The sequence below is a fragment of the Monodon monoceros genome, unplaced genomic scaffold (assembly GCF_005190385.1).
Source record: "Monodon monoceros isolate NGI ecotype Baffin Bay Population unplaced genomic scaffold, NGI_Narwhal_1 Super_Scaffold_11, whole genome shotgun sequence".
NCBI lineage: Eukaryota > Metazoa > Chordata > Mammalia > Artiodactyla > Monodontidae > Monodon > Monodon monoceros.
Window position 1 is genome coordinate 48,748,152 of NW_021703767.1, and position 19,484 is coordinate 48,767,635.

The 19,484-nt window shown below is 34.8% G+C and overlaps 1 protein-coding gene across 23 annotated transcripts in view; it reads right to left on the reverse strand.

The window, feature by feature from the left end:
* Positions 1-19,484, reverse strand: part of SENP7 (SUMO specific peptidase 7) — a 170,844-nt gene that overhangs the window by 18,717 nt on the left and 132,643 nt on the right. For 22 of the 23 annotated variants that reach the window (XM_029213804.1, XM_029213818.1, XM_029213806.1 and 19 more), the window contains 7 exons: positions 18,510-18,691; positions 16,679-17,018; positions 15,716-15,873; positions 11,828-11,974; positions 9,983-10,016; positions 2,823-3,002; positions 1,366-1,628 (listed from right to left, as the gene is read on the reverse strand). In XM_029213804.1, coding sequence (XP_029069637.1) covers positions 1,366-1,628; positions 2,823-3,002; positions 9,983-10,016; positions 11,828-11,974; positions 15,716-15,873; positions 16,679-17,018; positions 18,510-18,691 — 1,304 coding nt within the window. The remainder of the gene's footprint in view (positions 1-1,365; positions 1,629-2,822; positions 3,003-9,982; positions 10,017-11,827; positions 11,975-15,715; positions 15,874-16,678; positions 17,019-18,509; positions 18,692-19,484) is intronic. The other variant, XM_029213805.1, reaches the window with a different exon arrangement.

A 19,484-nucleotide genomic window follows, 5' to 3' on the forward strand; every position in this document is an offset into this window, starting at 1 on the left:
GAAAAAATTTAAATGAGAGACTGAAAAGAGTTTATAAGAACATAAATTGATATTTTATTAGTAAATGGAAAACTATGATACAAATTTGTATATACAGTGTAATTACCAGGCAAAATTTTTACAACATTATGCAAAAGACAGTGGTGAAGGCTTACATCTTGACTTCCACTAATGTGGCTTTCTACAGACCTTTAAAAAACCAGATTAGCCCCAGACCAAACCCACATGAGTGTGTGTGTGTGTGTGTGTGTGCACACGCCCATGTCACAGCAAACTTAATAAATGCTTTTCTTTCTAGAGGTATTTGGCAGAGATACACAAGCCACATGTGTACTAGCAACCTCCTATAAAAATAAACACAGCATTTTAAAACTTACCATTAATTGTTCCAAGGTAATTTTAGACTTATATTGATAAAAGAATTGCAAAAAACAAATAAGCCTCTCACAGATCCCCCTAATATTAACATCTTTTTAAACCACAGTACAATTATTAAAACTAAGAAATTAATGTTGGTATCATACTACTATCAAACTAAACTACAAACTTTATTCTGATTTTACTAGTTTTTCTGCCAACAAATTTCTTTTGTTTCAGGATCCTACAATTCCTCAATCTTTCCTTGTCTTTCATGACCTTGATATTTTTTAAGACTGTTGGTCAGTTACTTTGTAACTGGGTTTGTCTGATTTTTCTCACAATTAGACTGAGGTTATACAATATTGAGAAGAACAACACAGAAATGATGTACTCTTCTCCGTGCATGATGTGACAGGTACATTAGGTCAATATATCTTATTACTGGTAATGTTAACTTCAATCACTTGGGTTAAGGTGATGTCTGCAATGTTTCTCCACTGTAAAGTTACTACAGTGGAGAAAAAAAAGTTACTTCTTTTTTGTAATTAATTAATATTTGGGGTAAGAGATTGATATTGTACACATATCCTGTTTTCCCTTAAGTTTTCATCCATTAAATTTAGCATCCCTCTGTGGACCTTACCTGCAACAATCATAACTATGATTTTTCTAGAGGTGGTTTTATATCTCTCTTTTCCTTTTACATTTATTAATTGCAACACTTTTCTAAGAAAGAATTGTCCCTTACCCACCTTTTCTTATGTTTTCATTCATCCAATCAGTTATTTATTTGTATCAATATAGATTAATTGGTATTATATCTTATTTTTTCATAATAATCACAGGCTATCATTACTGATTTTGTTGATCTAACTGTTCCAGCTCTGGCACTGGGAGTTCCTTTAGGTTGGTTCCTGTGCTCTTTTGACAAAACACAGCATTCTGAAATCATGCTCATTTCAAAAAAAGAATTTTTATCGAACTGCCTCCCTCCCCCTCACTAACCTGAGATATTGATTTCATCTTCATTTCTTCAGCAGTAGCAACAGGGAAAGAACAAGTTGAAGCACAGTAATAATGAATAAAAGAGCTTTCTTTTGAAGAGAGGTTCTGAAATAAAGGAAGTGCTTGAACCCAAGACAGTGGATAAGAAAGCTCTAATTCTCCATTGGCTGTACTTATTTCTGTCATAATGTCTTGCAATTTCAATTCTTCTCTCTGTGAAATAGAACTGTGTAGCTCAAGGAAAATGAATTCAGTGGATTTTGCTATGAAAGAAAAAAGAAATCAGTTTTTATCAGTAGTGTTATTTTTCAAAGGGATTATAATTAAAATAATTATTAGTAACAATAAGGTTGGTATACAACTCAACAAACTATTTTGTATGTTAGTTAATAACCCAGGCAAATTAAATACCAAAACAGGCCATTAGTAACCTATAACCAAAACTCACAATTTTTAGACTCCTACTACATTAGAATACAAACTCCACAATGGTATTGACTGCTGCATCCCCAGTACCTGGCATTTACTAGGTGCTCTTAAATGTTTGTTAATGAATGTATGAATAAGTAAATGAATGATGACTAAGCAATTGTTTTTCTCTAGCCCTCTTCATATATCAAATCTACCAATTAAAAAAATTTCCATTCAAACACTTCCTTCAAAATCATTTTCTCTCATCAAATGACATTCTCTCCTCCCATAATGATTATAAATGGCTTGTGTATTTTTCCAACTTCTCTGCTATTTAATCATGAATTTTCCCAATCAATTTGGAAGTAATGAGGACAGCAAAATAAGTAATTTTAAAGACATAAAATTTAGTTCACTACCTAACATCTTTAATGTGCAAGGGAGTAGGAGGAGAAATGGCAGAGAGATTAAAGAGATAAGAAAGAAATTTACCAATTTGATTTACCCAATTCTAAACCAGACTCCTTTAGGAGTTGGAAACTAAACAAAGTTGGGAAATATCTCAAGATACTTATATATTGATAGATAAGTGTTATGGGAGCACCAGAAAAGTATTCAACCCAGTCTTAGAAAAATGATACATAAGTAAATAAACTGATTTATCTTTTTTAGAAACTATAGAAAATGTTGAAGATAAAGACTTCTGTATTTTATTTGACTTTGCCACTGATTAGTTCTGTCACAGTTCATTATGAAATAAGGGCAAGAAACTCTTAAGACAGGTAGCCAAGGATGTCAAGTGACTAAAAGATAAGGTAGTCCTTTTATTTTAGAAGATAATTTTAATCGGTTGAGTAAAATTAAAAGGAGAAATTAAATGAATAAAGTATCTTACGTAATATCAAGGGATAAATTATTTTGAATTCAATGAACTTATTTCAATTCAATGAAATAATTACATTCTACTAAATTATTTTAGAGGAAAATTACTTTATTTATAGGACTTCTCAGATTATCCTAAAATTTAGAAATCTTTTTATACTCACATTGCTGGCTTAACATAGAGTTTTCTAATTGGGTCTGAATCTCTTGAAGATAATTTGAGGAGACCCAAAGAAAGAGGATAGCATGACTTCTTTTACTGTGATCATCATCTTTATTTTTCCATAACCCAAACCGCTTTAAATGTGTAGTATCCACTAGCAATGAAATCTCATGCAGGGACACTGTAATAAATAAAAGATAACAAGGTAATAAATTAATCTATTTAGGAATACACTCCATATGCACTGTATGACTCCTCTTTAACACAATGTATTTTTTAAAAAGAATTATATGCAAGGTTTTTCAAAAATATCATTTCCAGTACATTTCAGTAAACTTGGCTGAAATACCTAAACAGTATTATTACAGTAAAAAAGATCACATAAATTAGAAAGGGGGTAAAAAATTTTTAAAAATAATTAGAAAGGGCCAAACAATTTTTAAATGATAATTAAATGTAGGAATTTAGCCTCTCACACTATATGATCTCGGACTATCTTATCAATGCAGAAAACTAAGCATAGTATAACTGAAAAAACTATATAATTCTATCTTGGTTAATACTATCAACCAAGACTGCAAATGCTATCATAAGCCACTTAACGCCTATTTTTCTTCTCCTCAAACATCTGCATTCCACTACACAGACCAGCCATTACCCAAAGATTCCCCAGAGTCATATGAGCTTCTGAAAGGTCTAGGATGCAATTTTTTTGGTGGCGCCTCCTGACTTCCTCTCTTCCTATCCTGTCATGTCCTATTCTAACCTACCTTCCCTCTTCTTTTACTCTCTATTTACTGGCTCCTTTCTCTTTTTCTTTGTTTTTGATTTGTATGCCTTTCTTAAATTGAAATATAGTTGACATATAATGTTAGTTTCACATTACTACATAATGATTTGATATTTGCATACATTATAAAATGATTACTATGGTAAGTCTAGTAACCATCTGTCCCCATACAAAGGTATTACAATATTACTGACCATACTCCTTATGTTGTATATTACATCCCCGTTGCTTATTTATTTTATAAGTGGAGGCTTATACCTCTTAATCCTTTCCACTTATTTCTCCCAACTCCCCACCACCCTCCTCTATGGCAACCAGCTGCTTTTTTTCTTTATCTTTGAGTCTGCTTCCCTTTTGTTTTTAGATTCTACATACAAGTGAGATCATACTGTATTTGTCTTTGTCTGACTTATTTCACTTAGCATAATACCCTCTAGATCCATCCATGTTGTCACAAATGGCAAGATTTCATTTTTATAATGGTTGAGTAATATTCCATTGTGTATATATATATATATATATATATATATATATATATAAAACACATCTTCATCCATTCATCTATTAGAAGACATTTATGTTGTTTTCACACCTTGGCTATTGTGAACAATGCTGCAATGAACACTGGGGTACATGTACTTTTTCAAATTACTGTTTTGTTTTCTTTGGGTAAATACCCTGAAGTGAAATTGCTGGATTGCATGGCAGTTCTATTTTTAATTTCTTGACCAACCTCCATACTATTTTCCATAGTGGCTGCATCAACTTACAATCCTAATGTATGCCAGCAGTGGAAGAGGTTTCCCTTTTCTCCACATCCTTTCTGGCACTTGCTATCTACTGATAGCCATTCTGACCAGTGTGAGGTGGTATCTCACTGACAATTGGCATTTCACTGACAATTAGTGATGTTGAGCATCTTTTCATGTGTCTATTGGTCATCTGTATGTCTCCTTTGGAAAAATGTCTGTTCAGGTCCTCTGCCCATTTTTTAATAGGGTTGTTTGTTTTTTTGATGTTGAATTGTATGAGTTCTTTGTATATTTTGGGTATTAACCCCTTATCAGACATATGATTTGCAAATATTTTCTCCCATTTAGTAGGCTGTCTTTTCATTTTGTTAAAGGTTTCCTTTTTTGTGCAGAAGTTTTTTAGTTTGATGTAGTTCTACTTGTTTATTTTTGCTTTTGTTGCCTTTGCTTTTGCTGTCAGATGCAAAAAACTGCCAAGACCAATGTCAAGGAGCTTACCTCCTATGTTTTCTTCTAGGAGTTTTATGGTTTCCGGTCATACATTTAAGTCTTTAAACCATTTTGAGTTGATTTCTGTATATAGTAGAGGTAGAGGTCCAGTTTCATTCCTTTGCATGTGGCTGTCCAGCTTTCTCAACACCATTTATTGAAGAAACTATCCTTTCTCCCTATTGTATATTCTTGGCTCCTTTGTTGAAAATTAATTTACCATATATATGTGGGTTTATTTCTGGGCTCTCAGTTCTGTTCCATTGATCTCTGTGTGTGTTTTATGCCTATATTATACTCTTTTGATTACTATAGTTTTGTAATACAATTTGAAATCAGGATGTGTGGTGCCTCCAGTTGTGTTCTCAGGACTGCTTTGGGTATTCGGGGTCTTTTGTTGTTCCATACAAATTTTAGGATTTTTTTTTTTTTCTTTTCTGTGAATGACTCCATTAGATTCTGTGAAAGACTCCATTAGAACTTTGACAGGGATTACAGTGAATCTGTAGACCGCTCTGGGTAATATGGACATTTTAACAATATTAATTCTTCCAGTCTATGAACACTGTAACTCCTCCATTCTGAAAACTGTCAATGAAACTGGCAGCAAAGACAGACAGATTAAGTTAAGAGTAAAGAGTGAGAACCTTCAGAAAAACTTCTCAGCATTTCTTCCTCATGCAGCTCACAGCCCCAAATAGTTGATACTATTTCTGTGAAATCTAGATAGTTATTACTAATCCAAATGTTCCAAGTTCTTAGTATGAAAGTTAAATATTCTTTAGGAAGGCTGCTTTAAAAAGATTCCCTTAAAAAAGCCGGGGGCGGCTTCCCCGGTGGCGCAGTGGTTGACAGTCCGCCTGCCGATGCAGGGGACACGGGTTCGTGCCCTGGTCTGGGAAGATCCCACATGCCGCGGAGCGGCTGGGCCCATGAGCCATGGACACTGAGCCTGCGCGTCCGGAGCCTGTGCTCCGCAACAGGAGAGGCCACAACAGTGAGAGGCCCGCGTACCGCAAAAAAAAAAGAAGAAAAGCCAGGGGGCATTTAACACCATCACAAGAAAAATTTACCTCATTAACAAATTTTCCCAAAATATTTAGTTTATTCTGTTACAGGGCTATGACAGACACTGAAAGTAGGAGTTGCCTATCATTTTTCCTACCTACTGTTAGGGATTTTAGTAACAGGACCCTAATTTTATGAGGAAGCAAGATACCACCTCTTAAAAACTCTATTTCCTAGCTTCCTTTGCAAATAGATGAGTGGTCATTTGACTACATTCTAGCTAAGAAAATATAAGCAGAAGGTTAGGTGGTATGCACACCCAAGAAGACTCCTTAAAAGGGAAAGAGATAGGTGGTATGTATTCTTTCTACCATTTTTCCTTTCCTCCTGCTCTCTACCTGGAACATTACAACATGATGGCTGGACTTCCCTGGTGGCACAGTGGTTAAGAATCCGCCTGCCAATTCAGGGAACATGGGTTCGGTCCCTGGTCTGGGAAGATCCCACATGCCACGGAGCAACTAAGCCTGTGCGCCACAACTACTGAGCCTGCACTCTACAGCCCACAAGCTACAACTACTGAGCCTGCGTGCCACAACTACTGAAGCCCATGCACCTACAGCCCGTGCTCCACAAAAAGAGAAGCCACCATAATGAGAAGTCCGTGCACTGCAATGAAGAGAAGCCCCCACTCGCTGCAACTAGAGAAAGCCTGCGCGCAGCAACGAAGATCCAACACAGCCAAAAATAAATAAATGAACAAATTTATTAAAAAAAAAACAAACACGATGGCTGGAGTATGAGCAGCCATATGGACCATGAGACAAACTAGAGGATGAAAGTCATGTGTCAGGGATGACAGAGTAAGAAAATGAAAGGAGTCTGGGCCTCTGATGACCAAATAAACATCATATCAGCCCTGTTCAGTCTACCTCTGGAATTCTTAAATGCGAAGAAAAAATAAACTAGTTTCTTTAAGCCACAGCCAAACATAATTAACAGCTAATATAAATATGAATAAATCAAATTTTTCCCACAGCTGCTGCAGAAAAATAAACACTTAGACCCGTAGATTTCCCCACCTACAAAAACCTTTCACATGCATGCCTTGTTTTATTTATTTATTTATTTATTTATTGGTTGCACCGGGTCTTAGTTGCAGTAGGCAGACTCCTTAGTTGCAGCTCTCCTGCTCCTTAGTTGCGGCATGTGGGCTCCTTAGTTGTGGCTCGCCGGCTCCTTAGCTGCAGCATGAGAACTCTTAGCTGCAGTATGCATGTGGGATCTAGTTCTTTGGCCAGGGATCGAACCCCGGCCCCCTATATTGGGAGCGTGGAGTCTTAATCACTGCGCCACCAGGGAAGTCCCTGCATGCCTTGTTTAAAAAAAAAAATTTATTTTATATGGGAATTTATTTAGCACAGACAGGATTTGAAGAAGCTGACTAATATTTTCCTCTTCCATTATAAAATCGTAAACCCATTACCACCGACAAGAGTATTTTTCCAAAATTTTTAATTAAAATCATCTTTTAAAGATCATTTGGAGCTGATTCACTTTGTTATAAAGCAGAAACTAACACACCTTGTAAAGCAATTATACTCCAATAAAGATGTCAAAAAAAATAATAATAATTTGGGAACTTCCCTGGCAGTCCAGTGGTTAAGACTCCACACTTCCAATGAAAGGGGCCTGGGTTAGATCCCTGGTCAGGGAACTAAGATTCCACATGCTGTGCAGTGTGGCAAAAAAAATATTTAAAATATATATATATACATATTTATATATATTCATTTGGGATAGAAAAGCTATAAAGAAAGCAACATTTGAAACAAAGCACAAAATATTAACAATGAAAACCTAAAGTATCATTTTTGATGTTTGTTTGTATCATAAGAATTTGAGAGGTAGCTCCATTACAAAGGTCTTTACCTACAGATTTTAGTTAGATGTAGTGGGACTACATCAAACTACAAAGCTTCCACATGGCAAAGGAAATCATCAACAAAATTAAAAGGCAACCTACTGAATGAGAGAAAATATTTGCAAGTCACATATCTGATAAGGGGTTAAAATCCAAAATATATAATGAACTCATACAACTCAACAGCAAAAAAACCCCAAACAATCTGACTGAAAAAAAGGCAGAGACACTGAAAAGACATTTTTCCAAGGAAAACATACAGATGGCCAACAGGTACACAAAAAGGTGGTCAACACTGCTACTCGTCACAGAAATGAAAATCAAAACCACTATGATATACCACCTCACACCTATTAGAATGGCTATTAACAAAAAGAAAAGAAATAATGAGTATTGGCAAGGATGTGGTAACAAGGAACTCTTGTGCACTTGCGCACTGTTGGTGGGAATGTAAACTGGTGCAGCCACTATGGAAAACAGAGCGTTCTCAAAAATATTTTTTTAATGATCCAGCAACTCCACTTCTGGATATTTATGCAAAGGAAAGGAAAACACTAATTAGAAAAAATATATATGCACTCCCATGTTAACTGCATTTATTCACAATAGCCAAGATATGGAAAAAACCTAAGTGTCCATCAATGGATGAATGAATATGTGATAAATAATATGTGATACATATACAATGGAATACTGTTCTGACAAAAAAAAAACAAACAGGAACGAAATCTTGCCATTTGCAACAACATGCCTTGAGGGCATTATGCTAAGTAAGCGAAATAAGCCAGAAAAAGACAAATACCGTATGACATAACTTATACGTGGAATCTTTAAAAAAAAAAAAAAGCTCATAGATACAGAGATCGGATTGGTAGTTGCCAGAATCAGGGGGTGGAAGAAATGACAGAAGGGGATCAAAAGATATAAATTTCCAATTATAAAATAAATAAGCCGTGAGAATATAATGTACAGCACATGGTGACTACTGTTAATAATACTGTATTGCATATTTAAGATCTATTGCATAGATCTTAAAAGTCCTCATCACACACAAAAAAATTTTTGTAACTATGTATGGGGATGGATGTTAACTTGACTTATTGGGGGAATCATTTTGCAATATATACAAATATCGAATCATAATGTTGTACACCTGAAATTAATATAATGTACATAATTTATACCTCTATTAAAGAAAAAGAAATTGAGAGGTAGCTCTGTTACCCAGGTCTTTATCTACAGATTATAGCACTATTTTTATGAAGTTATTTCCTCTTGAATCACAGGCCTTGGTTTCTTTAAATAGCTAATATTATATTATTCCACAATAACTTATTAAAATTTCCTAATTAGGAATATCAGTATATTTATTTTTATATATTATATCTGCCTTACATATTCTTACTACTTAGAGTAGCTTCCTAATCATTAGATTCACTATTATAACATACAGTTGTGGATTCTGTACATGGGTATCTGGGGAGTCCAACTAAAGTTACTTCAATCTCATCTTCAGTCTTGAAACACAGGTTTCCTCTTCCCCAGTTCATTTCTGAAGTGCTATTTGTATATATTGTTTTTGTTCATCCTTCTCATAATTCATTCTCTAAAGAGACTATTCTCTGTTGCTTATTATTTGTTCTCTTAATGTTATTTATTCTGAAAGGTTTTTATTTGGAAAGAGAATGAGAAACTTGTTTGAGTCTCTACAAATTATATGTCCATTTTCCAATCCACATTGCCTTACTCAGATAAGAAACAGTTCTGCCTGTTTAAATCTCTCTTAATCCCTACACAAAACCATTTTACATGTTCGTGTCCAACACTAAAAATTTTCCTTATACTTCTTTACTTACAGTTTCTATTTTCATCCATTTTTATATATCAAAAATCTTGCTATCAAAACTACTTTTGTTAATCCCAAGAAATTGCCATGAGTCCCTTCATATTACTTGAAGTCATTAAAACAACAGTATAAAAATAGTATATTTTAAGTGTTATAAAACACTTTAACTCATTTTGAAGCTGCTAAAAAAAGTGTTAAATTGAAACATATTATTAACCTTATTTTTACATAAATTCTACACTGGAAAAAATTATGAAAAACTAATTGCAGAAATATCTCAGAATTTTTGCTGACCAATTATTTTATACTCAAAATTACAGTGAAAAGAGGTCATAAGACAATGATAGCTTACCTTGAAATGGGATCTTAATATACTTTGTCGTGAACTAAAGGAAAAATAAAAAAGCAAAATACGAGTTACCACTCAAGATGTGTTACTATTCAAATTTTTCAATTTTTTTTCTTTTTTAAACCACAAGTACATAATCAAAGTCTATACTAAAAGTCTTAAGCCTTTTTCTCAATAAACCAAAAAGCTGTTTCACTGTAAAGACTTAGTTTTATGGAAGTTTAAGAACCCTGTGCAAGTAATTTAATTCTCAATATGCTCATTTATAAAAACCAGTAAGACTTTACTTAATATACTTTTCAAAAATGTTTCCTGAGGGCTTCCCTGGTGGTGCAGTGGTTGAGAGTCTGCCTGCCGATGCAGGGGACACGGGTTCGCGCCCAGGTCCAGGAAGATCCCACATGCTGCAGAGCGGCTGGGCCCGTGAGCCATGGCCGCTGAGCCTGCACGTCCGGAGCCTGTGCTCCGCAACGGGAGAGGCCGCAACAGTGAGAGGCTCGCGTATCGCAAAAAAAAAAAAAAGTTTCCTGAATATTTTTTAAAAAATAAGACAAAGTCCAGAAGAAACTGCCAAAAGACCTCACAGGGTGTCACTGACTTTGGTAAATAAATCACAAAGCAGGATTTGATCCTTAGCTTTGCTGACATTCCCAGCATTCATTTTTCTTTGTTCCATGTTATAAATTCCCTTCTGACTAAGGATTCAGCAAGGTTCCTGCTCTTTCTGCTCCTTCTGTGACAAGATGCTAAATTTTCTCTAGGTATCTTTTGTATATATCTGACCTCCTTAAGTGTTGTTTTGTTTGTTTGTTTGTTTGTTTTGCAGTACACGGGCCTCTCACTGTTGTGGCCTCTCCCGTAAACAAGACTGTTTCATTAGACTACAAGTTCCTTGAAAGCAGAGATCATATCTTACCATTTTTATATTCCCTGCCTTATCCATAACAGAGTGAAATATTAACAAAACTTCTAGGAAAATACCTGAATTATAATCTGACATAGTCAATTCAACTAATGTTTATAAGTGTGAGGTCTTTTGGCAGTTTCTTCTGGACAATTCAACTAATGTTTAAGTGTTTTAGGTTTGAGCCATTTATGTAAAGTGTAAAGGGGAATAAAGGCACGACTCTTCATCACAAGATGCTTAAAGACTAATGGAGAGGTTTAGGCAAGAATACAAACAAAAACACATAGAATAAATCCTACAACAGATGTACAAACAAAGTGCTGTAAGTACATAGTAAAAGGAGAAGTTAATTATGGCTAGGAAGGAGAAATCAGGAAAAGGTTTTCTGGAAGAGGAAGTATTTCAGATAAGCCTTAAAAGATTTTAACAGGCAGAAAAATAGTGAGAAAATATAGAGAACTGAGCAAAATCCAATATGGCTTTCATATGCAAAATGTGATGAGTTAAAACTGAAAAAAAGTGGAAAAATAGAATAGGAACTATTCCTGGAGATCCTTAAATAACAAGTTTGGGAATCTGGAGAACAATTTAAACCATCAAAATGAGATTTCTTCTTTTTGCTATTAACTATACCATAAAGAAAAATTTACTTTACCATCAAGTAAGTTTTAGAGCCCAAAGAATATCAATGTTACATATGATTTTTTTCATACATAATCCTCATTAGAGTAGTCAGATTACAGATATGATTTTAGGGCATTCCTCTATAGTTTCAAGATTTCACAAGTAAAGACATGTTTCAAAATAGGTATAATGACATTCAAATTGTCCTATATAAAATTAATCTCAATTCTATTTTCATTTGCACTAAAAAAAGAGAAGACAATCTGAAAATGCCTTGTCCAAAAAGCAAAGCTAAAAAAAAAATTAAATATACTTACCGTAACACAACCTTTAGAAGCTCCTTTTACTTTACCAATATAAACAGAAGTAAATATAAAATCCAGTTGTAGATCCATCTCATTACTAGGTATAACACAGGAAATGTTTTCCATGACAGGATTATATTGACATAATTCAGACGAAGCCTAACAAGGAAAAAATTATAAAATGCATATAAACCTAAGTATTATATAAATGCTGATGATGATTTTCAAAGTCAAATACTTCTTTAAATCACTATTAATGAATCTATGAAGGATTTTACACTGTTCTTACTGTGAAGAAATAGTTATCTAGATTTTTTTCCTAAAAAGTATATGGTTGGACTTCCCTGGTGGTGCAGTGGTTAAGAATCTGCCTGCCAATGCAGGGGACACGGGTTCAAGCCCTGGTCCAGGAAGATCCCACATGCCGCAGAGCAACTAAGCCCATATGCCACAACTACTGAGCCCACGTGCCACAACTACTGAAGCCTACTCGCCTAGAGCCAGGGCTCTGCAACAAGAGAAGCCACCGCAATGAGAAGCCTGCACACAGCAACGAAGAATAGCCCCCGCTCGCCGCAACTAGAGAAAGCCGGCGTGCAGCAATGAAGACCCAAAGCTGCCAAAATTTAATACATTAAATAAATAAATTTTTTGTTAACTATATGTTTACTTTGAGAAAATTACTCTAAAAAGCTGAATCCTAAATTAATTCCATAGGCCCAAGTTTCAGAAATACATTCTCCTCTGTATCAAAGCCATTTCAAAGTCAGTATTCTCTAATAGGCTTTATTCATTTTTAACTCAACAGAAATAAATTAAAATTTACATAATTAATTTAATTTTAAATAATTAAATTACTTTAATTTTATAAATTAAAATATATATAACTAAACAGTTTCAAATGAGTTTTTAAATACATCATCTCTCTTAATCACCACAACCACCCCATGGGGCAAGTTTTTTTTTTCTTTTTGTATTTTATAAGTAGAGTTAATATATGTTTGGATTGGTTAAGTGACCTGCCCATGGTAATGCAGTTAGTAAGAAGCAAAACTAAGACAAATGCAGGTTTCTAACTCCAGGTCAAAGGTTATTACAAGCACATAAAATTGCTTCCATAAACCAAGACAATGCTCTCAACTACTGCACTTTTACTGAGCAATGAAGGAATGTAAGTGCCTAAGAACTGCCTGTTACATCAAATCTATATACTTTATTACAGGCACTATGGCTGAGGATAGCCAACCAGCTGCCTAAAACCTCAAAAATCATACCACTTCTGCTCAAAAAATTCACAACTCTGCTTTTAAATTACAATAGACTACCAGGCAGTATCAGCAGCAGCAATTTCCCACCATCTCTTTGGAGCTTTACACTGCTTTTAGATGACTTTTTCCACTCCACATTTGCCTAGCTGTTACACATTATCCCTCTTTAACCTTAACATCACTAATAACCAAATAAATTACTACTAGAGCAATTATGCACGTGTACTCACTCTCCTCCTACCTGTAGAAAATGTGATTAATCCTCACCTGAAACATGCACATTACTCATCATTTTTAACCCAGCTCACAATGCCATTTACCTGCCTAATAGAATTTCTTTATCATTCTCAGCTTTTATTGCTTACTGAACTCTTCTTATCCCCTAAGTAAAAATGGGGAATCTAATCAACTACAGATGGTTCTAATCAGTCAAATAACTGCCTGTGTGTTTTAAGTGACGAAATGAGAAGATGGATTAGAAAGAATTCCTTACTGGGCCTCACATTTGGTAAAGACTAACTGCCTCTTAAAAACGGTCAATCTATGTTTCTCATAACTTCATTTAAAATTGGAAACAAGGGAGGGTGTGGAGGTTTACTCTGTCTTATAGATTTTGGTAGATCTCTACATTATTTGCTGCTTGGCTGTGATCATATGCTGTCAGTTCTACAAGAGATGTCATTTTCCTTTAACACAGTCATTTCATACTGTATTGTCAATTTATATACTGCCAAGGGAACTGTAATTCATTTAAAATTTTGAACTCATTGTTAACACTGTTTTAATTACAAAACAACTAAGCCATCAAGTAGGCTATTGGCCCAACTGGGCAACAATTGTTACATTTTAACAAAAATTCAGAACACAATTCCTGAGGTAATCTCTCTATGGAGTACCAAATGCAACAGAAACACCTGTGAGGTACTTCCCTGGTGGTCCAGTGGTAAAGAATCCACCTTACAACGCAGGGGACTCAGGTTCGACCCCTGGTCAGGGAACTGAGATCCCACATGCCGCAGGGCAACTAAGCCCGCACGCCACAACTACTGAGCTCACGAGCCTCAACTAGAGAGCCCATGTGCCACAAACTACAGAACCCACGTGCCCTGTACCCTACGCACCACAATTAGAGAAGAGAAAACCCGCACACCACAACTAGAGAAGCCCACGCGCTGCAATGAAAGATCTCGCATGCCTTAATGAAGATGACGCAAATAAGACCCAACGCAGCCAAAAATAAAATAAATAATAAATTTTTTTAAAAAAGAAAGAAACACCCGTGAAACACTAATCAGCCCATCAGACTGTTTTCATGGAACTGACCAAATTCTTCAGCACACTCTATAGAATAACAGCCTCTGACATTATTCAAAAACAACCAACAGGGCTTCCCTGGTGGTGCAGTGGTTGAGAGTCCGCCTGCCGATGCAGGGGACACAGGTTCGTGCCCCAGTCCGGGAAGATCCCACATGCCATGGAGCAGCTGGGCCCATGAGCCATGGCCGCTGAGCCTGCGCATCCGGAGCCTGTGCTCCGCAACGGTAGAGGCCACAACAGTGAGAGGCCCGCGTACCGCAAAAAAAAACAAACAAACAGAAGTTAACCATAATTCTGCACTGGTGGTCTACCGATAATCATTTCTTTAAAATAGGAAAATCAGAGCTGATAATATGAATGAATACTGACAATAAATAACTTGAACCTTACTTTAGAGCTATATGTATGTCAAAAACACCACTGGCTGACATTAAACCAACAGACACTTCCACTTACTATTTTCTATAAGAGAAAGAGACAAAGTACTTACCAAACTGATAGTTCGTGACACTGTTCTAAATGCTTTCATATGTTGTTTCACTTAATACTCAAAAAATAATCTTGTGAATTAGGTGTTATTATCCTCATTTAGCATATAAGGAAACTCAGGCTTAAGGAAGTTAAGGGACTTGCCCAAATGACAGAGCCAGGAGTTGAACACAGATCTGTGTATCTCCAGAAGTCAGGTTCTTTCCTCTATCATGCTGCCTTAATAGCATGTGAGGGAAAGGAATAATTCCAAGTCACCATTGTACTGTAAGACCAGACAAATACTGGAAACTGTTTAATTCTAGAAAATGTTTTGATGAAGTACTTAAATGTCCAATGCGAACCATAAGAAAAGAATAAATATTCAAGTCAGAATATTTAGACTTAAAAAATAAAAATGGCCAGAAGAAAAATGGTATTAAGCCTTTCACTTCAAATTAAAACAATTACATACTTTCCTCAAACTAATATGAAAGTTGTCTCAAAATTCAAACTAAGGGGGCTTCCGTGGTGGCACAGTGGTTGAGGGTCCGCCTGCTGATGCAGGGGACATGGGTTCGTGCCCCGGTCCGGGAGGATCCCACGTGCCGTGGAGCAGCTGGGCCCGTGAGCCATGGCCGCTGAGCCTGCATGTCCGGAGCCTCTGCTCCGCAACAGGAGAGGCCACACAGTGAGAGGCCCGCGTACCACAAAAAAAAAAAAAAAAATTCAAACTAAGAAAATTCATAATTTTTATACAATATTCTGCTTGACGGAAACAAAAAGTAGTCATTAGCCAATAGTGTATATTTCACTGTTAATCTGTGAGGAGACAGAAATAAATTACCCGTACAGATTCACATGTAATCAGTGGTAGTTCTGACATTGCTGGCTCAGAAGTACTCTCACTTTCATTAGAGATGGCATGATCTTGCTTAGGTTGTAATTTAAGAATTTCTGAACTTTTATGTTCAACGGGTCCTTCTTCATCACTGGAAACAACAACTAAAAAGGTAAAATGTATTTTTTAAATGTGTCACAATAATCATACATAAAAAGAGAACTTTGTAATTCGTGCAATATATCTTTCATAATCCCACTGAACTGAATCATCTAACTTTACTCAATTTAGAAACTGGCCTATCATTCATTATCTAATTTACACTAGTCACATACAATGTTTCCACATCAGCACTATTATTTGGCAGTTACCTGCAACCTTAACTTCTAGAGGACGAAGATATTTACAAATGGATAGAGTCATGAGGAGAACTTAGGACCAAATTCTAGTTCTAATCATGTTATTACACCATCATTCTAAATTGTACTTTAAATCCTGTTACGTTAGTTGCTTTTAGGAGGGGGAAATGGATGGCTAGGGAAAGATTTGGGAGACCAGTCACTGGATATCCTTTAGAACCTTTTTTGTACCATGTGACTGCATCAAATACTGGAAAATTAAAAAATTAATGACAATAATTAAACAGCACTTAAATGCTCTGTACTTCAGCTTAATCAACCAAAATGACAATAATAATGGTCCTTACAGAAACTTATAAAAAACTACTGATGAGATTACAGTACACTAATCTAAAAAGAAATTACTTCTGCTTCCAAGTACTCCATTCCTTACCTAAATCAATATTACAAAATAAATGAAGCAAGTCCCAAAACCCCAAGTCTTTTTTTCTGAAGTTAATATATTCCACAATGATGTAATAAATAACTTATTGCCTAGCAAAATTTGTTTGAGAGGAGAAAGAAAAGAAATAAGTAGAGGAGAGAAAATTATTATCCTCATGTTACTTACTTGGTTCAGCAGAGATAAATGATTGGTTCCCTTCGCTATGTTCACTTAAAACAGGTTTTTCTACTGTGTTCAATTCATTCTCATCCTTCTCGACCACAGGACAATTCCCCACAGTATCAGTAGAAATAGAGCTCTCAAAAGTTTTAGTGGTTGAACATTCAGAGGTGATTTGGGGAGCAGCACTCAAAGCCAACTCCTGACTACAAAGTGAGGATAGTTTAGTAAAATCACTTTCTATGGGTTCAAGCATAATTTCTTCAAGCAGTTTTGGGTCCTCCTGATAGTTTTCACTTGACTTTTCCAACTCAGTGGATACTGTTGGGTCATTTTCTTGTTCTTTCTGAACATAAATAAATGCATACAAAAATTAGCATTTTTCAAATTTGGCTAACATAAAGAGTTTTTTTAAGTTTAAATTCCTAAAGAAGAGTATAGAAGTAAAAACATTATATCATTTCTATAACTATAGGGGTAGAAAACTACTCAATTATACTACATTACTCTTGCCAGTGTCTCTCAAATATATAGAGTTTGGTCTGTCCAATCAGATGCCTAAACATTTTTCAGAAGGATGGGAAGGAGAAACTCCCATATTTACAAGTGGTTCAGAGGTCTTCCACAGTCTTGTCAACTTTAAATGAGAGGAATTTTTTTTACAGTTTTATTTTGCAAAAGAGGCCATTTGACATCATATGACTTTAGTAACAAAAAAACAAAAAAATTAAAAACTTAAGAGGATAACAATATGAAAAATTATGAAAATCAATCACTGCCTTCACATCTCTATTACTGTATAAATATAAATCATGTTTATAATTATAAATCAAAGGCACAGCAAAGTCCTGAAATGCCTTGTGAATCAAAGGACTCAAAAAGTTGTCTCCTCATACTTTTATTGTTAACTGCATACTAAGTCTTTGAAAATAGGTAATGTATGCATTAACGTATGTATGGTAATTCTCTACAACAAATTCCCTAAACTCTGGAAAAAGAGATGTCTATAGAAATCGGAAGTAAATTACTACTGATAAAATAAGTCAGGTAATAATTTCACAGAGCAAGTGAAAAAGCAATTGACTAGACAGTATGAATAGTATTTGGTTATAATAAGGGGGGGGAAAAGCAAACAGGTCTGAAAGATATACATCAAACTACTAACTAAGGGCTGGTTATCGGAGGAGAAATACTTTTAACTGTTTTACTTGTTCATAATACAGTCAGCCCTCTGTATGCGCAGGTTCCACCAACCGCAGGTTCCACCAACTGCAAATGGTACATATTTCCAGAAAAATAATTCCAGAAATTTACAGAATAAATCCACCAACTGCAAATGGTACATATTTCCAGAAAAATAATTCCAGAAATTTACAGAAAATTACTGAATTTGCCATGCAGAGACAACTATTTACATAGCATTTACATTGTATTTATAGCCATTTACATATAATTTACATTGTATTAGTTATTATAAGTAATCTAGAGATGATTTAAAATATACAGGAAGATGTAGATTATATGCAAATATTATACCATTTTATATAAGGTATTTAAGCATCTATGGATTTTGGTATGTGCAGGGTCCTGGAACCAATACTATGTAGATACTGAGTGATGCCTGTATTTGAAATTTGTTCCCATAACTGTATTACTGCAAAAGAAAGTTGTATTTAAAGTATTTTTTAAAAAATAAACAGAATAAAAAAATAGGCAAAGAAAAGAAAGAAATATGATGATAAAAGCAGAAAGCCAGGAGAACATTATTTGGCCACAGTCAATTCATTTTTATCATAGCACAAATTATTTCATATGACATCTAAATACCTCTACTTACTGTCTGTTCTGCTGACTTATACAAAGAAGTAGGATTAAGAGAACCAGGTAAATTACTTCTAAGCCTTTGTTTTCTCTTCCTGGAAATCAGAGTGGATTCCATTTTTGAATCAGAATTTGTATTATCCTTGTTTCTGCTCCCCTCTTCAAGATGATCACAACCTCTACTTCCCCTATTGAGGTCTTAAAAAAACAGAAGAGACATAAATATGGCCAAAAAGTAAAGAAAGAATCCCATTTAGAAGAGCTCAAATAAAATCATCAAAATGACTATACTACTTTCAAAGCTAGTTTTTTCATAGTCCACTACTAAATTCTCATACTAACATGGATGAATATAAAGACATATCCCATTTTAAACTGCATACACAAAGCAAATGTTCATTGTACAAAAAGTATAAGATATGGGAAATATATTAAAAGGTAGTATTCTTTAGTAACCAAAGCAAAGCAACCAAACCATGTTTTTCCTTTTCCCATAACTGCATTTTACTCTGATACAAAAAAAAAAAAGTCTTAATAAAATTTTGAAAGTTAGTCTCTTAAAAAGTTTTTTAAATTCACTGATTTTGGAAATTACAACTAATTTAGCAATTAGTTGTCCTTTTTAAATGTAAGTTTTATATATACATATTTTTTAAATGAAAAGGGACAATAATTTGAAAGAGTAGAGTACTGATCACTGCTCTTTTAAAAGGAACAAAAATACCTTTCCTCAGCAGGTGACTATGATAAATAATTATTCATAAGGCTAACAATTTCCTTCACACTTTCTTTTTTAAAAAAAAATCAAGACCCTATAATTTTAAACCTGCAATAAATTTATTACCCTACAGAAAAGGAAGTACTCCCTTTTTTAAGTCAAAAAAGCATTATTTTGAAACCCATATCAAGTATTAACAAACCTGCTTAGTATTTCAGTTATCAAATATATGTACTGTAAAAAAATACCTTCCAAAAGGTTCTACCTAACTAA